Genomic DNA, 27,442 nt, shown 5'->3' with positions numbered 1-27,442 from the left:
AAAAGCACAGGAAGTGATGTTTCAGACTGACCCAGAATAAAAAATAAAAGCACAGGAAGTTATTGTTTCAGACTGACCCAGAATAAAAAATAAAAGCACAGGAAGTGATGTTTCAGACTGACCCAGAATAAAAATAAAAGCACAGGAAGTTGTATGTTTCAGACTGACCCAGAATAAAAAATAAAAGCACAGGAAAGTTATGTTTCAGACTGACCTAGAATAAAAATAAAAGCACAGGAAGTTATGTTTCAGACTGACCCAGAATAAAAAAATAAAAGCACAGGAAGTTATGTTTCAGACTGACCTAGAATAAAAAATAAAAGCACAGGAAGTTATGTTTCAGACTGACCCAGAATAAAAAATAAAAGCACAGGAAGTTATGTTTAAGACTGACCCAGAATAAAAAATAAAAGCACAGGAAGTATGTTTCAGACTGATCCCAGAATAAAAAACAAAAGCACAGGAAGTGATGTTTCAGACTGACCCAGAATAAAATGTAAAGGTGTGAATCTGACAGTTTGTTCTCTGGTGTGCAGCCGGCAGCCGGTAAGAGTCCCAGCCTGCTGGGTCTGAGCGCGGTGAGAGGCCCACGCAGTGAAGAGCTCCCACTGGCCATCCCAGAGCTCCCAGTAGAGAGAGAGCTGAAACTGGACGAGTCTCCACAACGCCGAGCTCCACATCCAGCCAGCAGAGCAAAGCCACGCTCACACGTCAGTTCAGACATGAGACAAAGCTTTAAAAGCAGAGAAAAATTGATGGGTTTTTTTTCCTTTTTTAATGTTGTTTTTTGGGTGTTTTTGCCTTTATTGGACAGAGAAAGAGAGAAATGTGTATGATATGCAACAAAAGTCCCCTCTAGACTCAAACAAGCACTGTAATAACTCTACTAGGACTCTGAAAATGTGCTTTTTAAGTGTGATAATAAATATTTCTCCTCTTTCACTGGAAAAAAAAAGGCTCAGGGTCAGATTTCAGAGTGTCTGCATGTCTTAAAATGTAAAAAGAAGAAATGTAATAGTCTCTTATTTTGAAATTTTCCACATAAACAACACTAATCCCTCATATGCATCCTTTAACTAAATGCTAGGTAACTTTTTCCTTATACTTACCTTTCAAGAATCAACTGAGATATTCCTGCAGGATTTCTATAAAAATGTGGAAAAAAAGGTTCAGGGTTACATTTCAGAGTCTTAAAATGTAAAAAAAAAGTCTGTAATAGTCTCTTATTTTGAAATTTTTGAACATGAACAATATTTATCCCTAATATGCATATCTTATACTTACCTTTCATATTTAACTGCAGAGAAGAATCAGCTGAAATATTCCTGCAGGATTTCTATAAAAACATGGAAAAATAGTTTCAGGGTTAGATTTCAGAGTCATGTAATAGTCTCTTATTTTGAAATTTTCCACATAAACAACACGAATCCCTCATATGCATCCTTTAACTAAATGCTAGGTAACTTTTTCCTTATACTTACCTTTCAAGAATCAACTGAAATATTCCTGCAGGATTTCTATAAAAATGTGGAAAAAAAAGGTTCAGGGTTACATTTCAGAGTCTTAAAATGTAAAAAAAAAGTCTGTAATAGTCTCTTATTTTGAAATTTTCCACATAAACAACACTAATCCTTAATATGCATCCCTTAAGTCAACCTTTTCCTTATACTTGCCTTTTAAATTTAGCTGCAGAGAAGAATCAGCTGAAATATTCCTGCAGGATTTCTATAGAAACGTTATAAATCTGCAGATACTGATAATAACGTTTTGTGTCTCTGTCTCCTCTCAGCTGGTAGCTCAGGTGACGTGTGTGACCGCGGTAACGGTACGACAGGCGGAGCATCTAAACCCTCCGCCTCCTCAGCAGCAGCAGCAGCAGCAGCAGACAGCGACTCTCCGTCCACGCCCAAGGCCATCAGCGACCTGGCGGCTCGACGCGCTCGCCACCGGCTGCTGTCTGGAGACGCAGACAAACACACGACCACGCAGAGCTCCAGACCGCTCAACAAAGTCATCAAGTCAGCCTCCGCCACCACGCTGTCACTCATGATCCCTGCAGGTGGGTGTCAAGCTCAGAGAGGGTCTTCCTCTTTCCTTCTTCCTTCCTTCCTTCCTTCCTTCCTTCTTCCTTCCTTCCTTCCTTCTTTCCTTCCGTCCTTCCTTCCATCTGTCCTTCTTCCCTTCCTTCCTTCCATCTGTCCTTCTTCCCTTCCTTCCTTCCTTCCTTCTCATCTCTCCTTCTTCCCTTCCTTCCTTCCTTCCTTTCTTCCTACCTTCCTTCCTTCCATCTGTCCTTCTTCCCTTCCTTCCTTCCTTTCTTCCTACCTTCCTTCCTTCCTTCCATCTGTCCTTCTTCCCTTCCTTCCTTCCTTTCTTCCTACCTTCCTTCCTTCCTTCCTTCCACCTGTCCTTCTTCCCATCCTTCTTTCCTTCCTTCCATCTGTCCTTCTTCCCGTCCTTCCTTCCTTAGTTTAGTTGGTTTTTGGTTTTCTTTTGATTTATTACAGAAAATATTTATTATAAACATCTTCCCTCTGCAGATCACCACGGAGCCTCCCCATTGGCCAGCCCGATGTCTCCTCACTCCCTGTCGTCCAACCCGTCGTCTCGGGACTCGTCTCCGAGCCGCGACCTCAGTCCGGCCGTGACGAGCGTGAAGCCGGCCATCATCATCCACAGAGCGGGAAAGAAGTACGGCTTCACTCTGAGAGCCATCCGAGTTTACATGGGAGACTCTGACATCTACACGGTGCATCACATGGTCTGGGTGAGTCAAAGCTGCTTTTTAGGGTTAAAGTCTGTGTAAAGTAAAAATAAAATGTGTTGTGAGTTTGACATACCACAGAAAAGTGTGTTGTTAACCACCCTGCCAAATTTGAATGATTAAAAAAATCACCAAATATATGAAATTAGGCTTCAAAGTTGTGTAAAAATCAGCCTCTTTCTCTGCTCCCAAACGCTGTGAGAGTGGCCTCTGAGTCCGCTGAAGCCCCGCCCCCTACCAAGTGTCACCTGTCAATCAAAGTCACCACCTCTACCAGAAACATGGACACTACATCTGAGAGCTTTCTGCTGCTAGCTCAGCTGCTAGCTCGGCGGCTAACTTGGCGGCTAACTCAGCTGCTAGCTCGGCGGCTAACTCAGCTAACTGGCTAACTGTAGACTGTAGTAGTAGTAGTGTGTGCTGAATGTATTTATACCTCTACAGCAGCAGGTCCTTCCTTCCTTCCTTCTTTCTTTCCTTCCTTCCTTCCTTCCTTCCATCTTTCCTTCTTGCAGTCTCTTCCTTCTCCTCCTTCTTTTCCTTCCTTCCTTCCTTCCTTCTATCTTTCCTTCTTGTATTCCCTTCCATCTGTCCTTCTTCCCTTCCTTCCTTCCTTCCTTCCTGTATTCTCTTCCTTCTCCTCCTTCCTTCTTTCCTTCCTTCCTACAGTATAATGTATGAATAACAGTAATGCCAGATGTTAGAGTCATTGTCCGTCCTCCATATAAAGTCACAGTAACTAGTTATTTATTATTTTATATTGAGGTGTATTTAACTCTCTGCCCCCCCCCCAGCATGTGGAGGAGGGCGGTCCGGCCCACGATGCCGGTCTGAGGGAAGGAGACCTGATCACTCACGTTAACGGAGAGCCGGTTCACGGTCTGGTTCACACTGAGGTGGTGGAGCTCATCCTGAAGGTAAGAAAACAGGAAGTACCAAAATCTGAGGTTTTATTCTAGTAAATGAACACATACTGATACTGTGTGTGTGTGTGTGTGTGTGCGTGTGTGTGTGTGTGTGTGTGTGTTCCATCAGAGCGGAGCTAAGGTGTCGATCGCTGCCACGCCGTTCGAGAACACGTCCATTAAGATCGGACCAGCGAGGAAGACGGGACATAAATCCAAGATGGCGAGACGCAACAAGAAGACCAAGACCAAGGAGGGACAGGACAGGTGTGTGTGTTACAGTGTGTGTGTGTGTGTGTGTGTATGTGTGTGTGTTTGTGGGTATGTGTGTATCTTAATGTGTGTATGTGTGTATATTAACGTGTGTATGTGTGTATGTTAATGTGTTTGTGTGTGTGTGTGTTTGTGTACTGTATGTTAGTTAATGGATGTGTGTGTTAGTGTATGTTAATGTGTGTGTGTGTGTGTGTGTGTGTGTGTATGTTAATGTGTGTGTGTGTGTATATGTGTGTTTATGTTAATATGTGTGTGTGTTAGTGTGTGTTGATGTGTGTGTGTATGTTAATGTGTGTGTGTGTGTGTGTGTATGTTAATGTGTGTGTGTGTATATGTGTGTTTATGTTAATATGTGTGTGTGTTAGTGTGTGTTGATGTGTGTGTGTGTTAATGTGTGTCTGTGTGTTAGTGTGTGTATTGATGCGTCTCTCTATGTGTGTGTGTGTGTGTGTGTGTGTGTGTGTGTGTGTGTGTGTGTGTGTGTGTGTTTTTGTGTGTCTGTGTTAGTGCATATGTGTATGTTAGTGTGTGTGTATGTTAATGTGTGTGTGTGTGTGTGTGTGTGTGTGTGTGTGTGTGTGTGTGTATTTAAGCAGTGATCACATGCCTGTCTCTTATTACTTCCTGTTTTATTTCCTCTCCTCAGTAAGAAGAAAACGTCTCTGTTCAGGAAGATCACCAAACAAGCGTCTCTGCTTCACACCAGCCGGAGTCTCTCCTCTCTGAACCGCTCCCTCTCTTCTGGAGAGAGCGGCCCCGGCTCCCCCACACACAACCTCTCCCCCCGCAGCCCCACGCAGGGCTACAGGTCCACACCCGACTCCACACACTCAGGTAACACACACAGGAGGCTTTTATTTTGAAAGGTCAATATGTCAGATTGATGTAAAAGGCTAATTTGGCAGGTTGGTCTTCCTTCCTTCCTTCCCCTCTTCCTTCCTTCCTTCCATCTATCCTCCCTCCTTCTCTCTTTCTTTCCTCCCTTCCTTCCCCCCTTTCTTCCTTCCTTCCTTCCTTCCTTCCTTCCTTCCTTCCTTCCGTCTGTCGTCCCTCCTTCCTTCTCTCTTTCTTTCCTCCCTTCCTTCTTCCTCCCTTCCTTGCCCCTTTTCTTCCTTGCTTCTATCCTTCCTTCCTCCCTTCCTCCATCCCTCCTTCTCTCTTTCTTTCCTCCCCTCTACCTTCCTCCCTTCCTTCTTTCCTCTGTCCTTCTTTCCTCCCTCCTTTCCTTCACTCTTCCCTTTCCTTCCTCCCTTCCATCTTTCCTTTCCATCCTTGCTTCCTCCCTCCTTTCCTACCTTCCTTCCTTCCTCTGTCCTTCTTTCCTTCCTTCCTCCCTCTTACCTTTCTTCCTTCTTTCCTCCGTCTTTCTTTCCTCCCTTCCTTTCCCCCCTTCCTTCCTTCCATCTGTCCTCCCTCCCTCCTTCTCTCTTTCTTTCCTCCCTTCCTTCTTCCTCCCTTCCTTCACCCCTTTCTTTCTTGCTTCTGTCCTTCCTTCCTCCATCCCTCCTTCTTTCCTTCCCTCCAGGAGGGTTAATAGAGGAGAACTGGCTTTCTTTAACATATATTTCTCTCTGTGTTTTCATGCATTAATATTAATCTTCTTCTTCTTCTTCTCTTCCTCTCAGTCGGTGGAAACTCGTCTCAGAGCAGCTCTCCCAGCTCCAGCGTCCCGAACTCTCCGGCCAGCTCGGGTCACATCCGACCGAGCTCCCTTCACGGCCTCGCCCCGAAGCTCCAGCGCCAGTACCGCTCCCCCCGCCGCAAATCCGCCGGGAACATCCCTCTCTCCCCTCTGGCCCGGACCCCCTCCCCGACTCCTCAGAGCAGCTCCCCTCAGCGCTCCCCCTCTCCCCTCCCCAGCCACGCTCTGGCCCAGGCGGCGGTGGGTCAATCCTTCCCGGTGAAGCTCCACTCGTCGCCCCCGCTGGTGAGGCAGATATCCAGGCCGAAGAGCGCCGAGCCCCCTCGGTCTCCGCTCCTGAAGAGGGTTCAGTCTGCGGAGAAGCTCGCCTCCTCGCTCACCAGCTCGCCTGCATCGACCTCTGGAGCGGCGGCAGCAGCAGCAGCAGCGGCAGCGGGGGAGAAGAAGATGGCAGTAGGGGCGACTGTCGGGAGCCGAAAACACAGTTTGGATATCTCCCACTCGGAGTTTAAGAAGGAGATTCTGCAGAGAGAGCCGAGCCTGCAGAGCCTTCAGGTAGAAACATGTTTCATAGCAACACTAACAGCTGATAATGACTTCATGATAGCGTCTTTGTTTTACTGCAGAGTGTATTAGAGTAAGATTAGTAAGATTTAGAGCTTATAAAGTCCTACCTTCTGTCCTTCTTCTCTTCCTTCCTTCCTTCCTTCCTTCCTTCCTTCCTTCCTTCCTTCCTTCCTTCCTTCCTTCCTTCCATCTGTCCTTCTTCCCCTCCTTCCTTCCTCCCATCTGTCCTTCTTCCCATCCTTCCTTCCTTCCTCCCATCTGTCTTTCTTCCTTCCTTCCTTCCTTCCTTCCTTCCTTCCTTCCATCTGTCCTTCTTCCCCTCCTTCCTTCCTTCCTTCCATCTGTCTTTCTTCCCATCCTTCCTTCCTTCCATCTGTCCTTCTTCCCTTCCTTCCTTCCTTCCTTCCTTCCTTCCTTCCTTCCATCTGACCTTCTTCCCATCCTTCCTTCCTGCCTTCCATCTGTCCTTCTTCCCATCCTTCCTTCCTTTCCTCCATCCTTAGTTTAGTTGGTTTTTGGTTTTCTTTACAACATACACAAGTTCAAACATATACGCAGCACTTTGCACATGTATAATAAAAAATAAAAACTATATAAACATTATATTAACTAACACCAGCTTTTTTGTGTTGTCAGTTTAATGAATGGAAAGTATATGTAGTGACTTATTAACTGTGGATAATATGAGATCTGATCACATATTAATGTCTGATTTATTATATTTATTATACTCTCATCATAGGAATCAGCCAGCGAGGGTCTTCTGTCCTCAGCGGGTCGCGGCGTAGAGAAGGGCAGTCTGCAGAAACACTCGTCTTCATCCAGGAAGTTAGGTCGTCAGGAAGGCGACGGCTCCCTCGGCTCCGTGTCCGGCTCGCTGGGTCTTGCCCCCGGAAAGAGCAAGCTGAAGGACAAGCTGTCGGCCATCCGCCAGGACCGGGCCGAGCGGCGGGAGTCTCTGCAGAAGCAAGACGCCATCCACGAGGTCGACTCCTCCGAGGACGAGACGGACGAGGGCTCCGAGGACAGCCAGGACGGACGCAGGGGGGCGACTTTCACCCCTCCTCCTTTACTGAGGCCTACGACAGTGAGGACGGGACCTGGAGGCACGCTGCCGTCCCTCTGCCTGTCCCCCTGCACTCCTCACGCCACCTTCAGCCACACGGGGGCGTCGCAGATCGGCAGGCCCACTCCCTCGCACACGCTCCCCTCGGTCGCTGAAACCAAACCTGGGCAGAGCTCCTCCTCTTCCTCCTCTGCAGGGGTGAAAGACGGGAGCTTGGAAAACGGCGTAAGACAAGAGAGGAAAGTTCTGGAGCCGAGCGTCCCCCCTAAACCCTCTCAGGGCCCCCTACCCTTCTCCACTCCAGGCAGTGCGTTCATCTCAGTCAGCAAGGACACCTTCCTCAAGCCGAACCCTCCGCAGGATTTAAAGACCCTCAGGGGGAAGACCTGTGCACCGGAGCCGAAAGCAGAAGCGGACAGCTCTAAAACGACCACTCCCACCTCCACCACTTCGTCTACTACAGACTCCCAAAGCGCCACGACTACACCAGAGACCCCCCGCACTTCCTGTTCCTCTCCAGGAATCCCCAAAGAGAAGAAAGAGGCAGATAACCGCCGGCTGTGTGCCGCCGCCGCCGCCAGTCTGACCACATCTCCTGGATCTTCCTCTCCTGGATCCAGCTCTGGTTCAAGCTCCGCTCAAGCTCCACCAGCAGCTGAGAGCTCCACCAGCGGCGTGGATAAAGTCGTTTCCCAGCTCGCCACGGTGGCTAAAAGCGTCCTGGGTCCCGTTAAGCTCTGCGGTCCTGCGGAGAAGACGTCAAAAGAGCAGAAACCATCCAGAAGTGGAACACCAGAAGTCCCTCCAGCTGACCCGCTCTCGTTCCCCGCCAGGCAGGTCTCAACGCCTCAGCCTCAGTCTCCTCAGCTTTCAGAGCCGCCGAGCAGACAGAAAAGCCCGTCACCGTCTGCACCGACACGACCGGCCAGATCTCCGGCGGCTCCAGAAAGAACCACGTCTGGATCTGCAGGTGGAGAAAGCGCCGCCACATCTGTACCTGGGTCAACATCTGCATCTGCATCTGCACAGCGGCTCGTCGTAGCAGCCGCTCAGCCTGCAGCAGTCAACTCCAGCCACGCCTCCTCCTCCTCCTCCTCCTCCTCCTCCTCCTCTGCTGCAGCATCTGAGCCCCAACGCAAGAGGTCCGAACCCCAGACGTCAACTTCAACAACCGCCGCCTCCACCTCCGCCTCTTCCTCCGCCTCCTCGCAACAAGATAAAACAACCAGCAAGAAGACGTAGCAGCAAAAAAAAAAATAAACCCAGAACAAAAATTGTACAGATCTCTCACACACACGTTCAGTTTCAGTGCTGGCTGGCTTGAGGTTGTTTTTTTTTGTTGTTTTTTTTTTTCCTTTTTAAAGAAACTCACAAAAAAACTGCAACTTGCATGTTTTAGTAACTTGGCACTAATCTGAGTTTTTGATGACTGTCAAAGACGTGAAGCAGAGAGGAGACAGATGTGGTCGTAGTCCTTAGTCCCATTCCAGATGTTTTGTGCTCTTTATGTTAGTGTGAGTTTTTTTTTTTTTTTTTTTAAGGTGTCCTGACTCTTCTTTGGGTTTAATGCTTCAGATTTAAACACTTAAACAGTAGTTGGTGTTTTTTTTTCTCTCTTTCTGCAAAACATGCAAACATGCACGGGGGGCTAAAAATACAATATAGAGGGCGCTGCGGTCCATGTTACACACACACACACACACACCTACACACACCTACACACACCTGCCCTCCATGATGTCTTGCTGCCTCATTATCATTCACGCTACACTTAGCGGTCCGTGTAAACGCATTAGTGTCTTTTTTTTTTTTTTTTTTTAATAGGACTAAATTCTAAATTTGCAGCATCAACGTGCACACAAATTAAATTCTCTCTCCTCTCCGCGTCGTCCCCGATGATCCGACGCTGCAGCAGCTCTGCAGACGTGGGTCAGATCCTTTAAAGAGATCGCTTTTTAAAATCACTGTCGGATTAGATTAGATTTAATTTAGACTGACTCGGCAGTTTTAATCCACAACTTCCACCACTCCCAAAAACTGACCTGTGCATCATCATTTCTGCAGAAGTCTTGATTTTGGATAGGCTTTTATTTTGAAAATCCATCACACTCTAAAAACTGACCTGTATATTATCATTTCTGCAGAAGTTTTGATTTTTGTTTGACTTGGATAGACTTTTATTTTGAAAATCTGTCACAATGAACATCATGCCAGTTTAATGGTGTGTGCAAACTCTCCCAAATTAATCTGCATCTGAATTTAATGCAGCTTTTGGGACAGGACTGCAGACCTAGGTCAGATACTTTGAAGACATCCTTTTTAAAATCACTATTGGATTAGATTAGGTTAGGAACTGATTTACAACTTCCATCACTCCAAACCAACCTGTTCAGCATTTTTCCTGAATTATATGAATTTTCTTGGTCCCACAAACTTAAAAAAAGACTTTCATGCCATCTTAACTGCATGTGCAAACCCTAACTCCCCAAAAAATGCAACTTTGGTGACATTAAAAGGACAAATGATGGAAGTTCAAACTCAATAATCCACTTGCCTTGATGTCGAGTCTTTTTTTGGGTTGCATCCAAATTCCACTAAATGAAGGTTAACAGCCTGAGACAGATCCAACGTTAACAATTAGTCTATCCAATCTTTCCTCGCTCGTCATTTGGAAGGTTTTTAAGACGCTCGATCCAATTTACTCCACTAAGAACGTAAAGAAGGGAAAGAAAGGATTAACCCAGCTACACTACGTTTGATTAAAGGAGGTTTGAAACTCTACCAAAAACCTTCCTGCTCGCTGCTTTCACACTATTACACACAAATAGGGCTCCAAAAATGCTCCACACATCCTAAAACACTAGTGCTGTGATGTGTTGTGTTGGACCACGACCTTTATTTTGTATTTCTAGCCGCCCGTCCCCCCCCCCCCCCCCCCCCTCCCCCGAAGGCTGCAGTACTTTTATTTTGGTAATCTGGACCAACTTGCTGTGTTTTTTCTTTTGTGTTTTTTTGTTTTTTTGCCTCTAATGCTGTAAAGTTTTTACACTTTACTTTGTGTGTGTGTGCTTGTGTGTGTGTGTGTGCGTGTGTGTGTGTGTGTGTGTGTGATGGAGAGAGAGAGTGTGTGTTAGAGAGCATTTGTTGGGTTTGTGCATGGTTATCTATGTATATATATAAGAATATTTAAAAGTCTGTTGTGCATCTGTTTTATACCCTGAGTGTGTGTGTGTGTGTGTGTGTGTGTTTATGTGTGTTATAGGAGTTTCATTTTGTGTTCAGGACACCCTTGCTACCTGTGTATATGGGCCGAGCTCTCTCTCTCTCTCTCTCTCTCTCTCTCTCTCTCTCTCTCTCTCTCTCTCTCTCTCTCTCTCTCTCTCTCTCTCTCTCTCTCTCTCTCTCTCTCTCTCTCTCTCTCACTTCCTGTGTCGAGCTTTCTGGCTTTGCACAAAACTTTGATCTCATTGGTTTGATGGGAAGAGAGAAAAAAGACGCACACACACACACAAAATCAGTGAGAATCAGATCTGAGAGGAGTCTGAGCTCGGCTCTGTGGGTAAAAAAAAATGCAGTCAGCTTTGTCATTTCACCTCATTTCTTTTGGATACACCACCTTTAATATCTTTAACCTTTAATCTTTAATCTTTAATCTTTAATTTTTTGCCTATATTTGTGTCCCAATCACTTTATTCCTCCTTTATTCATTATTCCTTCTGTACATTTTTAAAATTTTTGGTTTGGCTCCACTTTTTTTTTTTTTGGTTTTATTTTGAAAAGAACGCACATTTCCTGCTTTCATCCCTTTAAGGAAAAAAAAAAAAAAAAGCAAGAAAAAAAAAAAGAAGCCAGACCTTTAAATAAATCCTTTAATACTCATACATGAGTGTAAAAATGAACTAAAACCTCCTTTTTTCTTTTTTTTTTTTTTTTTAATGTCTTTTTTTTCTGAGCTTTTTTGGGAGAAAGAGAGAAATGAAACACTTTTTCTTCTCGCTCGGTTTCAAAAAAAAAAAAAGACTGGTGTTATTAATAACTGGCATCGACTCGCTGGCTGGCTGACTGGCAATCTGTGTTATATGTTTACATGTTGTTTAAGTTTATATATTTGTGTGAGGGGGGGGGGGGGGGGGGGAGGGAAGGAGGGAGGAGGGGGGGGAGTTATTTTAATTTTTTTGGGAGTATATTTTTTTCCGTTGCCGTAGCAATCAAACCTCGTCTAACGGGCAAAAGAAATAATTACCACACGTTTGTTCATAAAGGTTTAAAAAGTTTAAAAGTTTCAACGCACATATGTCTAAATCATCTCCGCCTCTCGTTGCACGTCGTCTCTCTCCTGTCTGGTTGGGGGGGGTGGAGGAGGGGGGGAGGGGGTGGGGGGAAGTAGAAGTGTGTTAACAGGTGTGTCTGTGAAATAGATCGTAGAGAGAGAGAGAAAGAGGAAGCAAGGGAGCAGCTCCTGTGTTGTTGGTTTTAAAAGGGGGGGGGGCAAGGGGGGAGGAGGAAGGGGGGCAGAGGGGGGAGAAGGGGGGGGGGGGGGGCTTTAAGGGGGGGTTTCGCTGATTCATCTGATTTATCGAAAGCTTCGGGCCAAACAAAGTCAGTCAGAGGAAAAAAGGGTCGAGAGTCAGACTTGAACAGAATTGAACACACACACACACACACACACACACACACACACACACACACACACACAAAGTCTACGGAGGTCAAAGTGCGGCAGGTCAGAGGTCAGATTTGAGAGTTGGAGATGGATTAAAGAGCACAGAAGAAGAAGTTTTGAGAGCACATGAGGATAAAATAGTGAACATGTGATGAGATGATGTGTCTCAGATTTAAAGATTTAAAACATTACCTGGATTTACTCGGAGATTAATTAATTAATCTAAATTTAATCTGTCAACATTTACCAATTCGATTAAAGCTCTTCTCTTTTTGCTCAAACTCAAAGTGACAGCAGAGTGAACTCCTCTGGGACATTTATTTAATCTTAAAAAAGGTTAAACTATTAAAAAGAGACTTTAAATCAAACCTTTAATGTCCTTCTTCCTTCCTCCCTTCCTTCCTTTTCTTTCCTTCTTCCTTCCTTTCTTCCTTCTTCCTCCCTACCTTCCCTTCTTTCCTTCCTTCCTTCTCCCTTCTTTCTCCCTTCCTTCATTACTTCTTCCTTCCTTTCCCTCCTCCCTCCCTCCCTTCCTCCCTCCTTTCCTTCCTTCTTCCTCTCTCCCTTCCTTCCTTCTCCCTTTTCCTTCTTTCTTACTCCCTTCCTTCCTTTTCTTACGTCTTCCTCCCTTCCTCCTTCCCCCTTTTCTTCCTCCCTTCCCTCCCTTTCTTCCTCCCTTCCTCCCTTTCCTTCCTTCTTCCTCCCTTCCTTCCTCCCTCCTTTCCTTCCTTCATCCTCTCTTCCTTCCTCCCTTCCTCCCTCCCTTTCTTCCTTCCTTCCTCCCTTCTTCCTTCCTTCCTTGACTCAAGGACAACAGAAGGGTTAAATAATTCCTTCCTTCTTCCTCTCACCCTTCCTTCCTTTCCTTCCTCCCTTCCCTCCTTTCCTCCCTCCTTTCCTCCCTCCCTCCCTCCCTTCCTTTCTTCCCTCCTTCCTTCCTTCCTTCCTTGACTCAAGGACAACAGGAGGGTTAAATAAAGTTTACCAGCAGCCTTCACATTATTCTGAACATATAAAACACTCAAATACTCGACTTGAAATGACACTTTCCTATTTTTTTGCGTAATAATCTGTATTTTACACGTTTAAAAATCCTGACTTATGATTTAAATAGTTTAGTCGTTATAAATCTTCCGTATCAAGCAGCAGTCCGACATCATTTTTAGGGACCCAGAGTCTCAATCTGACGTTCTTATGAAGCTCGCTCGCTGTTTGTGTGTAATCAAGCACAATCCAGCCCATCTGCTCTCAGCTGGTCATCCTATTAGTGCTACATGGACAGCTGCCACACACACACACACACACACACACACACGCACACGCACACACACACAGATCAATACCAGCGGCTCTTTTTTACTGACAGCTGAAACACACACACACACACACACACACACACACACACACACACACACACACACATAAACACACGTCTTCTTACACACCTTCTCCCAGGTGTAAAGATGATGATGGTCCGGCCATCTGCTGGAGAGCCGAGCAAAGTGTCAGTTTCCTGCGAGGAGTCATTAATCTCTCTCCTCCTCCTCCTGCAGCCGCACACACACACACACACACACACACACACACACACACACAGTTATTACCCAGCGTCCCTCAGGCTCCTCCGTCCTGTCCTGGTCCGGTCGTGTTAGCAGTTTATCCAGCGATGCTCCTCTGCTGCTGCTCTAAAGCACAGATACGGAAGTTCAAGAAGGTGCCGAGAGATCATAAATCAAATCTGAGCTGTAATCAATCCTAGAAGAAGTCAGCTGATTTTAACAGGACAACACATCAATAACCTTTTTTTTTTTTTTTTTTTTTTAAATATATATAAGTACTGATACCAAAGTGATGCTTTACTTTAACCTTCCTGTCGTCCTCCTGGGTCAAATGGACCCCGTCTGTTTTGACTGTTCCTTCTTTCCTTTCCTCCCTTCCTTCCTCCCTCCTTTCCTTACTACTTCCTACTCCCTTCCCTCCTTTCCTTACTTCTTCCCCCTTCCTTGATCCCTCCCTTCGTTCCTTCCTTCCTTCCTTCCTCCCTCCTTTCTTCTTCCCACCTTCTTTCCTTTCCTTCTTTCCTTCCTTCCTTCCATCCTTCCTCCCCTCACCCCTTCCTCCTTTACTTTCCTCCTTCCTTCCCTTCTTCCTTTCCTTCCTCCCTCCTTTCCTTCCTCCCACCTTTCATCCATTCCTTCCTCCCTGTTTCCTTCTTTCTTCCCCTCCCTTCTTTCCTTTCCTCGATTCCTTCCTCCTCCATCCCTTCCTTCCTCCCTGCCTTCCTCCCTCCTTTCATTCCTTCTTCCTTCCTCCCTTCCTTCCTCCCTCCTTTCCTTCCTTCTTCCTTCCTCCCTCCTTCCTCTCTGTTTCCTTCCGCCCCCCCCCCCTTCTTTACTTTCCTCCATTCCTTCCTCCATTCCTTCCTCCCTGTTTCCCTCCTTCTTCCTCCCTTCCTTCCTTGACTTGAGGACAACAGGAGGGTTAAGACATATTTGTGCAAAAATTCTCTTTACAAACTTTTTTTTTTTTCCTTTTAAGTAAAAGCAGAAAAGTTAATATATCATACAAACATCCATACAATAACTAAAATTAACATTTTTATAAAGTTAACAAGATTAAATGTGATGGCAGCTTTTAGCTTCGAGCTTCTAGTCTTAATGCTCGCAGGAAAATAGAAACTTCAAATAGATTTTTTTAAAGCTTTTCTTCTTTAAAGCTGTAAAATGAACATTTATATAGTAAAAAAATGAGTTAACGAGTCAATAAAATAACATAAATCTGACTTTTTTTAGCGCTAACCCTAATCTTAAATCTATTTGATCTTGAATTATAGATCAATTAAGACTTTGTTTCAGTAGTTTTGTCTCTGCTAAACTTCCATATGTGATATATATTAAATATAATATGACAGTAACAGCTGCTTGTTCTGTTAAAGCCAAAAACGATCGTCATGCTGGTTCAGTGACAGGAAACAGATCCGTCCCTTTGTGTTCTTATCATTACATCCATTTCTTCTTCTTCTTCTTCTTCTTCTTATATAATAATAGTAGTTTTTTTTGTCATTACTTAACTTCCTGTTGCCTGTGTCACGAAGAGCTTCAAGAAAAAATTAGAGCAGATTTGCATAAACTTTATTTTTTAAGAAATCTGGATATTCATTTTGACTTTCTTTTTTTTTTTGTCCTATGGTTTTGTCATCTCCAGACTTCCATTGTTTGACCCTAGCCCCCAAAAAATCCAGCTTTAACATCTCAAACTTCCTTCTGTTCATATTTAATCATAATTATTGAGATGAATGAACTCTAAAAATCCACAAAATCAGGATTTTTAAAGCTTGTGCTGATGATTTTGTCCCTGTGTGCTCTCAAAATGTAAAATCCCAACTTAAAAGATAAATTAATATAATAGTTTTTTTTGTCATTACTTAACTTCCTGTTGCCTGTGTCATGAAGAGCTTCAAGAAAATTTAGAGCAGATTTTCCAAACTTTATTTTTTAAGAAATCTGGACTTAAATTTCTAACTTTTTTTTTTGTCCTATAGTTTTGTCATCTCCAGACTTCCATAGTTTGGAAGCCCTCACTAGAAAATCCAGCTTTAACATTTCAAACTTCCTTCTGTTCATATTTAATCATAATTATTGGGATTAATAAATAATAATAATAATAATTTTTACTTTGAGTTGATGCATAAACCTTTTTTTTTTGTCCTATAGTTTTGTCATCTCCAGACTTCCATACATTGACCCTCACTAGAAAATCCAGATTTAACATCTCACACATATTTAATCTAAAATGCATAAAATCAGGATTTCTTTTAAAAGCCTAAAACATATTCTGTGCTCTGTGCTGATGATTTTGTCCCTGTGTGCTCTCAAAATTTAAAATCCCAATTTAAAAGATTAATTAAAGGGTTGTTTTTATTTTCAATTTAGTCATTAACGAGCTTCTATATATACACCTCCAAACTCTGACTGCAGCATCAAGAGTGAGAGGACGATTCAAACATGTGACTTTTTTTTTTAAAGGGGTATGATGACGAGGTACGAGGTGATGCCTTATTACCACTAACACACACACACACACACACACACACACACACACACACACACACACACAGTGATGAGTGACGTTTCAATGTGCAGTCCGTTAAGCTTGTATCGTGTCTGAGGTGAGGAAGGAGGTTGGGGGTTTTTTTTCGCTCAGCTGAGCAACAAAAAATACAAAAAAAGAAGAAAAAAAAAGACTTTTAAAATCGACTTGACTCTTGCAGAGACGAGACGGGGAAGTGTGTGTGTTTCCAAGCTGTGTGTGTGTTTAGTGTTTGTCTTTTAAAGAGGAGGAAGAGGAAGAGGAGGAAGAGGTTCAACTGTGCACCGTAAAAGCTTGAGAAATACATTTGAGAGAAAGAGAGAGAGAGAGAGAGAGAGAGAGAGGATAAAAAACATTGCTAGAGTAAAACCAGTGCAATATCTTTTCATTTTTTATTGTGGTTAAAAGCATGTTGTTGTCAATCTTACCTTACAACAATAATAAAGTTTTTTTTTATGTACGCTTTCTCCTCGCGTTGTCTCCTCATTGTGTTTTACGATGTGGGTTTCTTTTATGTGCTTTTTATATTAAAGCAGCGTTTTTTAAAGGAGAGGGAAGGTTTAAAGTTTAAACTGCTGCTTCTACACTGTAAAAAATAACCTCGAGTCAAGGAAGGAAGGAAAGAAAGGAGGGATGAAGGAAGGAAGGAAGGTAAGGGGGGATAAAGGGAGGGAGGAAGGAGGAGTGGAGGGAGGAATGAAGGAAAGGAGAGAGGTAGGAAGGAGGGAAAGAAAGGAGGAACAAGGAAGGAGAGAAGGAAGGAAGGAAAGAAGGACAGAGGGAGGAAAGGAAAGAAGGAAGGACAGAGACAGTAGAAGAGAAAGGGAGCAAGGAAGGAAAGAAGGGCAGAGGAAAGAGGGGAGGAAGGAGGAAAGGAAAGAAGGAAGGACAGAGACAGGAAAAGAGGAAGGGAGCAAGGAAGGAAAGAAGGACAGGGAAGGAAGGAAAGGAGAGAGGAAAGGAAAGAAGGAAGGACAGAGACAGTAAAAGAGGAAGGGAGCAAGGAAGGAAAGAGGGAAGGGAGGAAGGAAAGCAGGGAGGAAGAAAGTGAGGAAAGGAAAGAAGGAAGGATGGAGACAGGAAAAGAGGAAGGGAGCAAGGAAGGAAAGATGGAAGGGAGGAAGAAGGAAGGAAAGCAGGGAGGAAGAAAGTGAGGAAAGGAAAGAAGGAAGGATGGAGACAGGAAAAGAGGAAGGGAGCAAAGAAGGAAAGAGGGAAGGTAGGAAGGAAAGAAAGAGAGAAGGAGGGAGGGAGGAAGGACAGTTAACAGACGGGGTCGATTTGACCCGGGAGGACTTTTCCTCGAGTTGTCTCCTCATTGTGTTTTACAATGTGAGTTTCTTTTATGTGCTTTTTATATTAAAGCAGCGTTTTTTAAAAGAGAGGGAAGGTTTAAAGTTTAAACTGCTGCTTCTACACTGTAAAAAATGACCTGACTCAATTCATTTTAATTTGAAAAATACTCTGCAGCCTTTTGGAGAGTTTATATTTAATTAAGAAGGAAGGAAAGAAAGGAGGGAGGAAGGAAAGAAAGGAGGGAGGTATGAAGGAAAGGAGGAAGGAAGGGAGGAAGATGGAAGGAAAGGAGGGGGGAGGAAGAAGGAAGGAAAGGAGGGGGTGAGGAAGGAAGGGAGGATGAAAGAAAGGGAGGAAAGGAGGAAGGAAGGGAGGAAAGAGGGAAGGGAGGAAGGAAAGGAGGGAGTGAGGAAGGAAAGGAGGAAGGAAGAAGGACAAAGGAAAGAAGGAAGGACGGAGACAGGAAAAGAGGAAGGGAGCAAGGAAGGAAAGAGGGAAGGGAGGAAAGGAAAGAAGGAAGGACGGAGACAGGAAAAGAGGAAGGAAAGGGAGGGAGGAAGAAGGAAGGAAAGGAGGGGGTGAGGAAGGAAGGAAGAAGGAAATGAGGGATGAATGAAGGAGAGAAGGAAGGAACGAAAGGAGGGCTGAAGAGAGGAAGAAGGAAGGAAAGGAGGGCTGAAGGAAGGGAGAAAAGGAAGGAAAGGAGGGGATGAGGAAGGAAAGGAAGAAGGAAGGAAGGAAGGAAAGAAAGAGAGAGGGAGGGAAGGAGGAAGGACAGACGGAAGGAAGGAAGGAAGGAACAGTCAACACACGGGGTCAATTTGACCCGAGAGGACGACACGAAGGTTAAATGATGTTTCCTCACTTCCTCACTTCCTCTCTCCTCGAGTCGTTTCCTAGCGTCTCTCATAGCAGAAAGACAGAAGTGAAGGAAACATGGAGGAGATTTAAAGGAAATGAGATTCACCTTTAACTTTAACTTCCTGTGATTGAATGGTGATCCGTCATCAGCTGTGAGATCAGCTCCAGCTCCTCCTCTGAACCTTCTGGAGCAGGGGTGTCAAACATGCGGCCCGCGGACCAGATACGGCCTGCCGAGGGGTGCGGTCCGGCCCACTTGCCATCCAGTGCTCTTTTCCTTCCTTCCATCTGTCCTTCCTACCTTCCTTTTTTCCTTTCTTTGTTCCTTCCTTCCTTTCTTCATTCTGTCCTTCCTTCCATCTGTCCTTCCTTCCTTTCTTCCTTCTGTCCTTCCTTCCTTTCTTCCTTCTGTCCTTCCTTCCATTCTTCCTTCCTTCCTTTCTTCCATCTGTCCTTCCTTCCTTTCTTCCTTCTGTCCTTCTTTCCATCTGTCCTTCCTTCCTTTCTTCCATCTGTCCTTCCTTCCATCTGTTTTTCCTTCCTTTCTTCCTTCTGTCCTTCCTTCCTTTCTTCCTTCTATCCTTCCTTCCATTCTTCCTTCTGTCCTTCTTTCCATCTGTCCTTCCTTCCTTTCTTCCATCTGTCCTTCCTTCCTTTCTAGCCCTTCCTTCCTTCCGTCTGTCCGTCCTTCACTATCTCTCTTTCCTAGCTTTCTTGCCTCCTTCCTTTTGCCTGTCTTTCCTTCCTTCCCTTCTTATTCCCTTATTTTCTTCCCTCCTTCTTTCCTTCAATCTTTTTTAATGATCTGGCCCACATGAGATCACATTGGTCTGTGTGTGGCCCTTGAATGAAAATGAGTTTGACACCTCTGCTTTAGAGGATCAACGCTAAAACAAAATCAATGTAATACAATTTTTAAAAGAAGATGAAGAAGAAATGAATCACTTGATCTGAGCTGCTGATGGGTCGACCTGATTCATGACTTCTTGAAAAGGTAAATCACAGGAAAGATGACACATACAATGCACACTCTTTCCTTCCTCCCTTCCTTCCTTCTTTCCTTCCTTCCTCCCATCCTTCCTTCTTCCTTCCTCCCATCCTCTCCTTCCTTCTTCCTCCCTTCCATCCTTCCTTCTTCCTTCCTCCCATCCTTCCATCTTCCATCTTTACTTCCTTCCATCCATCCTTCTTCCGCCCTTTCATCCGTCCTTCTTCCTCCCTTCCTTCCTTCTTCCTCCCATTCTTCCTTCTTCCTCCCTCCCCTCCATTCTTCCTTCTTCCTCCCTTCTTCCTCCCTTCCATCCTTCCTTCCTCCTTCCTCCCTTCCATCCTTCTTTCCTTCTTCCTCCCTTCCATCCTTCCTTCCGCCCTCCTTTCCTTCCTTCTTCCTCCCTTCCATCCTTCCTTCCTCCCTTTCATTCGTCCTTCTTATTCCCTTCCATCCTTCCTTCTTCCTCCCTCCCTCCTTTCCTTCCTTCTTCCTCCTTCCCTTTCATTCTTCCTTTCTTCTTCCTCCCATCCTTCCTTCCTCCGTCCTTTCCTTCTTCCTTCTTCCTCCCTTCCTCTTTTCCTTCATCCTCCCTCCTTTCCTTCCTTCTTCCTACCTTCCATCCTTCCTTCTTCCTTCCTCCCATCTTCCTTCTTCCTCCCTTCCTTCTTCCTGTTTTTTTATGTTTTTTATGTTTTTTATACAACTTTAATGAACTTGACCTTTAGGAAAACAAGATTTCCCTTATATTTTTCTCCTCTCTTTTTTTCTTTTTACAGTGTTCTACCTTTTTATTTTCATCTCAGAAATGTTTAGCAGCACTCAGCTCTCAGACTTTATCCTTTTATCTCATGAATGTGATGTTAAATTGGCTTTCTCCGCTCTCCGTTTCTATCTCCCATCTTCATATACCAGCCGCTTTCCGCCTCCCTTCTTTCGTCTGTCCTTCCATCCTTCCTTCTTCCTCCCTTCCTCCTTCCGTCCTTCCTCATTCCCTCCCTTCCTCTTTTCCATCCTCCCTCCATCCTTTCATCTGTCCTTCCATCCTTCCTTCTTCTTTCCTTCCTTCCTTTTTCCTCCCTTCCATTCTTCCTTCTTCCTCCCTTCCATCCTTCCTTCTTCCTCCTTCCCTTCCATCCTTCCTCCCTCCCTCCTTTCCTTCCTTCTTCCTCCCTTCCGTCCTTCCATTCTTCTTTCCTCCCATCCTTCCTTCTTCCTCCCTCCCCTCCAATTCTTCCTTCTTCCTCCCTTCTTCCTCCCTTCCATCCTTCCTTCCTCCTTCCTTTCCTTCCTTCTTCCTCCCTCCCTCCCATTCTTCCTTCTTCCTCCCTTCCTTCTTTCCATCCTTCCTTCCTTCCTCCCTCCTTTCCTTCCTTTTTCCTCCCTTCCTCCCTTCCTTCCTTCCTTCTTCCTGTTTTTTATGGTTTTTTTATACAACTTTAATAAACTTGACCTTTAGGAAAACAAGATTTCCCTTATATTTTTCTCCTCTCTTTTTTTCTTTTTACAGTGTTCTACCTTTTTATTTTCATCTCAGAAATGTTTAGCAGCACTCAGCTCTCAGACTTTATCCTTTTATCTCATGAATGTGATGTTAAATTGGCTTTCTCCGCTCTCCGTTTCTATCTCCCATCTTCATATACCAGCCGCTTTTGATTCTCAGTCATTCGTCCTCATCACCTCGCCTCCGTGTCCTTCCACAGAGACACACACACAGCGAGAGGAGAAAAGTGGCAGTAAATTATCTGTAAACTCATTTTCTCTGCAGCTTTTTTACGTATTATCAGTAAAGTGGCTTCATCCAGTCAGTCAGTTAAGCTGGAGGTTTTTTTTTTTTCCTCCTAATGGAGCTTTCAAATCAGCGTATCAGCTGCTTGGATGTGTCTCCGCTTGGTCTCCGCTCGTCTCTGCGGGAGATTTCAGGCGTCTTAATGGTCTTGAGAGACAGCTTCAGCGGGGCTTGCAGTGCATTTACAGGGGGAGGAGGAAGGAGGAGGAAGGTGGAGGGGGGGTGTAAAGGAGGATGGGGGTAATGGCTAATCTGTGCAGCGCCGCAGGGCCCGCCAAAAAGAGACGAGACTGTAGTAAAAATGGAGCTATTTTCCTTCCCTTCGCCACACAAGTGCAGCTTTTTGCTCCCACTCACCAATAGACTGCTGGGGTCAAAGGTCACACCGCCTGATTTGAACACCACCACTATTGCAGCATTCTGGGATAATTGGGTCCCTCTCCTTCCTTTCCCCCCCTCCTCTCCCCCCTTCCCCTTTAGTCTCCCCTCTCCTCTCTTTTTCTCTTTTCGCCCTAGACTCGTTCCATCCATCCATCCAGCGGGAGTCAGCAGGGAGCTGTCAGAGCGGAGCAGGTGAGCGAAGGGCCTCTCGCAGTCTTTACTGGAGGTCCTGAGGGGGATGGAGGTACACACGGCACACGGTAGCAGCGGCGGTGGTGGTGAGGAGCTCTGACAGCAGGCGAGGAGCCGTCCTTAACACACACACACACACACACACACACACACACACACACACACAGAGAGAGAAAGAGAGAGAGATGAAGGGGAAAAACAGCAGAGGAGCAGTGACAGGCAGCCAGTGCAGGGTGATGAATTGCCAGCTTCGCCTCACTCTGACATGGCTCTACATGACCGGGCAAATTCATTTCAGACTGCCAAGGAGGAAAAAGAGGAAAAGGAGGGGAGAGGTAGGAGGGATGGAGGGATGGAGGGAGGAAGAAGAAGAAGGGGTGGATAAGGGGGAAGTGAGCAGGCGGAAGCAAGAGTCGAAAATATATTGACTTCCTGTGCTTGTGTCTGGATGGATGTGATCAGTCAGAACTATAAAAATGAAGCCATCAGATGCTGAAGTGACTGACCTCACGATAAATACCTAAAATAACCCTTAAAAACCTTTATAAATCAATGCCATATCAACTACTTTGGCATAATCTTATAACTTTTTATATTAAATAAAAATGTCAGTGTGCAGCATCCACCGGCTTTTTCCTTTTTTGTAATATAATTTTATCTAACTTTGGCTAATAATGACCCTTTTTCTCCCTATGAAGTTAACTTTTTACATCTTTATTGATATATATGAACAAATATTGTATAGATTGATGTGAAAATTGATCCTTACATTAATTTCCCCTTCAATTTTATCATGTTATTACCGGGCGGGGAGTTCTGGTCCTCTGAAATGAGGCCAACCAGGAAGTAACTTAGAGCTGCATTCTATCAAAAGGCCACCAGGGGGCGACCGTCTCTATACAAGTCAATGGAGAATTCACCAACTTCTCACTTGATTTCTAACCTCAGTAAACGTTTTCAAAATGTGTTTATGGTCTCAATCGCTAGTTTAAAGCCTTCTTCAATGCAGTATGATGTTCATTTGGGACATTTTGGCCTCCCTGATTTTATATGTGACGATAAAGCAGGGTATGCATTAGGGCGTGGCTACGTCCTGATTGACAGGTTGATTGACCAATGTCCTTGAGATCCAGCCCTCGTAACCATAGCAACCTCCCCGCTCCGCCCATGGCCCCGCCTCATGCCCATATAAGTAGAATCTGTGTTTTTATTTTTCCCAGCATGCACCTGAAATTTTCAAGATGGCGCTGCCTAGATTCGAAACTATTGGCTTCCGAGCAGCAGTCCACAAACCAATGGGTGACGTCACGGATGTTACGTCCATTTCTTTTATACAGTCTATGGTTATGGTATTACTTACTTTTTAATGTATAAAAATGTATTGTCTTCCATTGTTTCAGCTGATTTCAACATCTGCTGTTTGTCTGACTGGATTTACTGTTATTTAAACTTAAAATAATCGTTTTCTAAAAGAAGAATAAGTATATAAATAACATAATGACAAAGGCAAAACTGGTGTTATGATGCTTTAATCCAAAATTAAACCTACTGCATCTTCCCATTCATGTGATTTTGGACTCCAGACTTCAAGTTATTAAGTTTACCCTCCTTCACTCTTAAACTCTTTAACACATTTGCCCTTATAAACCTTCCCTCACTTTCTCCATTTGCCATCTCATCCATCCATTATCACCCAAAAAAAACAAACCAGAAGAACAAAAGGAACTTCTGTTTTCACCTCAACTTCCATCGGCGCCCGTTAATGAGCGGACTGGCGTAATTAAATCTGCCTCTTGATTGGCTCGGGCCTGGCAGAGAGAGATTACATCCCATTACTGGCCATCGTCTAATTGGTCTCTGAAGGTAGCAGGTGCCAGGTACTTAATGAGGCCTGTTGTGGCTGATGTATAGCTACTGTAACGTCTTCCCCCGCCGCTCCCTGGATGATGACGCCTGTGAGACTAATAGTCTTTAATGAAATGGCCAGAGAAAAGTGTAATAATGACCTCATTAATAAACATACATCTAACCTCAGACCTTGAGCTTCCCCTGCTGCTGTTATCGGACCATCCGTTGATAAATGTGAGTTTAAGTCTTTTTTTTTTATCTGACAAAAACTTAAGAAACAATATTTAACCATCTCCTCCAACACACCAACTATACCTTAAAGACCGTGTAAAGTGAATTCAGACATTTTCTTCTAAACACATTAAATAGGTCATAAATGTATTTCTAAAAAAAGGTGTAAAAAGCATTTCAACCATTTAGATTTGAATTGTGGAGCTAGGCTTCACACACTGTGTTTCAACATTTCTGTGTTCAGGATTTAGTGATTAGCATAAACCCGCCCCTGCTGCTGTAGAGGTAGAAATACATTCAGCACACACTACTACTACTACAGTCTACAGTTAGCCAGTTAGCTGAGTTAGCCGCCGAGCTAGCCGCCGAGCTAGCCACTGAGTTAGCCGCCGAGCTAGCAGCCGAGCTAGATGAAAATGTAAAATGTAAAAATGTAAAATCTGTTTGGATCTTCCTCCAGTCCTTCCTTCCCCCCTCCTTTCATTCTTTCCTCCCTCCCTTCCTCCTTTCCTTCCTTCCTTCCTCCTTTTTTCCTTCTTCCTCCTTTCCTTCCTTCTTCCTCTCGTCCTTCTTTCCTTCCTTCTTTCCTCTGTCCTTCCTTTCCTCCCTTCCTCCCTTCCTCCTTGCCTTCCTTCTTACTCCCGTCCTTCCTTCCTCCTTCCTTTCCTTCCTTCTTTCCTCCATCCTTCCTTCCTTCCTTCCTTCTTCCTCCCTCCCTTCCTCCTTTCCTTCCTTCTTACTCCCATCCTTCCTTCCTCCCTCCTTTCCTTACATCTTCCTTCCTCCTTTCCTTCCTTCTTACTCCCATCCTTCCTTCCTCCCTCCTTTCCTTCCTTCTTCGTCCCTCCCTCCCTCCTTTTCTCCCTTCCTTCCTCCATCCTTTCCTTCCTTCTTCCTCCCTCCCTTCCTTCCTTCTTACTCCCATCCTTCCTTCCTTCCTCCCTCCCTCCCTTCCTTCCTTCCTCCCTCCCTTCTTTCCTCTTTTCCTTTCTGCCCCCCCCTCCTACCTTCCTTCTTTCCTCCGTCCTACCTTCCTTGTTCCTCCCTCCCTACCTCCTTTCCTTCCTTCTTACTCCCGTCCTTCCTTCCTCCCTCCCTCCTTTACTTCCGTCTTCCTTCTTCCTTTCCTTCCTTCTTCCTCCCTCCCTTCCTCCTTTCCTTCCCTTCTTCCTTCCTCCTTTCCTTCCTTCATCCTCCCGTCCTTCCTTCCTCCCTTCTTCCTCCCTCCCTTCCTTCTTCCTCCCTTCCTACTTCGGCCACTAGATGTCAGGAGAGTCTCCGACAGACGAAGCTCATCAGGCCCCAACAATGAATCGCTTTATCCTGTGTAGTTTATCATAGTGGAGGACAACCAGTAGCACATCTGGCACATCTGGCACATCCCATAATAATGTGTCCTGTGACGCTGACCAACAGGAGCACGGAGCGATCTTCGGTGCAGACCTGTAAACTAACGAGGAGTGATGCTGTTGGTGCTGGGAGGTGCAACTCTTGTTTTTAGGCTACCTTTGTCGTCATGGCAACTACAATAACCACATGTTTAACCCTGTTGACCCCATCTGTTTTGACTCTTCCTTCTTTCCTCCTTTTCTTCCTTCCTTCTTTCATATCCTTCTTTCCTTCCTTCCTCTTTTCCTTTCTATCTCCTTCCTTCCCTCCTTCCTTCTTTACTCCCTCCCTACTAACTTCCTTCCTTCCTTCTTTCCTCCTTTTCTTCCTTCTTTCCTATCCTTCTTTCCTTCCTTACTCTTTTCCTTTCTGCCTCCCTCCCTCCTACCTTCCTTCCTTCCTCCATCCTACCTTCCTTCTTTCCTTTCCTCCCTCCCTTCCTTCCTTCCTTCCTTCTTTCCTCCCTCCCTCCTACCTTCCTTCCTTTCTCCTTTCCCTCGTCCTACCTTCCTCCCTCCTTTCCCTCCGTCTTCCTTCCTCCTTTCCTTTCCTTCCCTTCTTCCTCCCTCCTTTCTTTCTTCCTCCCGTCCTTCCTTCCTTCAACCCTCCTTTCCTTCCTTCTTCCTCCCTTCCTACTTCGGCCACTAGGTGGCAGGAGAGTCTCCGACAGACGAAGCTCATCAATGAATGAATCTCTTTCTCCTGTGTAGTTTATCATAGTGGACGACAACCAGTAGCACATCTGGCACATCTGGCACATCCCATAATAATGTGTCCTGTGTGACGCTGACCAACAGGAGCACGGAGCGTAGACAAAGCGAGGAGTGATGCTGTTGGTGCTGCTGCTCACGCTGGGAGGTGCAACTGTTGTTTTTAGAGAAATCTGTTTCTGCTGAATCACAGCTGGATCATCTGTCCGTCACTTTAACATCTGTACGGTTCAGTTTTTACTCCAGCAGCTGTTTCCTTTGTTTCCTCTGCTGCCTTTTACCTGATTACACCTGCAGCCTGTATTTACACTGTGTGCAAATACAGTGTAAATACCTTTTCTTCCTTCCTTCTGTCCTTCCCTCCTCCCTTCCTTCTTTCCTTTCCTTCCGTCTTCCTCCTGTCCTTCCTTCCTCCCTCCTTTCCTTCCGTCTTCCTCCTGTCCTTCCTTCCTTCCTCCATCCTTTCCTTCCTTCTTCCTCCCATCCTTCCTTCCTCCCTCCTTTCCTTCCTTCTTCCTCCCGTCCTTCCTTCCTCCTTTTGTCCCTCCCTCCTTTCCTTACTCCTTTTGTCCCTCCCTCCCTCCTTTCCTTACTCCTTTCCTTCCCTCCCTCTTTCCTTCTCTCCTTCCTTCCTTCCTTCCTCCCTCTTTTCCTCCTTTCCTTCCTTCCTTCCTTCCTCCCTCTTTACTCCTTTCCATCCCTCCTTCCTTCCTCCCTCTTTTCCTCCTTTCCTTCCTCCCTCCTTTCCTTCCTTCCTTCCTTCCATCCTTCCATCCTTCCATCCTCCTTTCCTCCCTTCTTACTCCTTTTCTTCCTTCCTTCCTTCCTTCCTTCCTCTTGTCCTTCCTTGACCTGAGGACAATATGAGGGTTAATATTCATCATTCTTTTGTGGTTACACCATTTGACATTTTCAGGAGCTGTTTCCTCTGCAGCCTTTTACCTGTTCACACCTGCAGTCTGTATTTACACTGAGGGCTGTTTCCTGATAGTGGATTCATTATTTATTCATTATTTATTGACGTCCTGATAGTTTATTAATTATTTAATAATCCAGAATATGATCCGGGGCGTTTTTTGAACACTGGGAATTATTTATTGGACTAAATGTTTCAGGATATGATGTCACTTAACCCTTTATTGGGCAAATAATTATATTTGGTAACTTCTGTAAATATCCCAAAATATCCTTCCTTCCTTCCTTCCTTCCTTCCTTCTTTCCTTCCTTCCTTCCTTCCTTCCTCCCTGCCTTCTTTCTTCCCTTCCTCTTTTCCTTTCTCCCTCTCTCGTTCCTTATTTCCTCCGTCCTTCCTTCCTTTCCTTCCTTCCAGCTGTCCTTCCTCCCTCCCTCCTTCTCTCCTCCCTTCCTTCTTTCCTTCCTCCATCCTTCCTCTCTCCTCCCTTCCTTCTTTCCTTCCTCCGTCCTTCCTTCCTTCCTTTCCTTCCTTCCATCTGTTCTTCCTCCCTCCCTCCTTCCTTCCTTCCTTCTTTCTTCCCTTCCTCCCTCCCTCCTTCTCTCCTCCCTTCTTTCTTTCCTCCCTCCCTCCTTCTCTCCTCCCTTCCTTCTTTCCTTCCTCCGTCCTTCCTTCCTTCCTTTCCTTCCTTCCATCTGTTCTTCCTCCCTCCCTCCTTCCTTCCTTCCTTCCTTCCTTCCTTCCATTTGTTCTTCCTCCCTCCCTCCTTCCTTCTTTCTTCTCTTCCTCCCTCCCTCCTTCTCTCTTTCTTTCCTCCCCCCTACCTTCCTTCCATCCTTCTTTCCTCCATCCTTCCTTCCTTTCCTTCCTCC

At 45.1% G+C, this 27,442-nt stretch overlaps 1 protein-coding gene across 1 annotated transcript in view; it reads left to right on the top strand.

Annotated features, from left to right (window-relative positions):
• Positions 1-8,462, top strand: part of mast2 (microtubule associated serine/threonine kinase 2) — a 65,410-nt gene extending 56,948 nt beyond the window's left edge. The window contains 9 exon segments of the mRNA XM_053323078.1: positions 533-660; positions 663-710; positions 1,790-2,059; positions 2,541-2,767; positions 3,559-3,681; positions 3,800-3,936; positions 4,592-4,779; positions 5,571-6,142; positions 6,897-8,462. Coding sequence (XP_053179053.1) covers positions 533-660; positions 663-710; positions 1,790-2,059; positions 2,541-2,767; positions 3,559-3,681; positions 3,800-3,936; positions 4,592-4,779; positions 5,571-6,142; positions 6,897-8,462 — 3,259 coding nt within the window.
• Positions 8,463-27,442: the final 18,980 nt, after the last annotated feature.

The sequence above is a fragment of the Scomber japonicus genome, chromosome 7 (genome assembly GCF_027409825.1).
Source record: "Scomber japonicus isolate fScoJap1 chromosome 7, fScoJap1.pri, whole genome shotgun sequence".
NCBI lineage: Eukaryota > Metazoa > Chordata > Actinopteri > Scombriformes > Scombridae > Scomber > Scomber japonicus.
The sequence above is the reverse complement of the archived record's forward strand: the minus strand, read 5'-3'. Positions and strand labels throughout refer to the sequence as shown.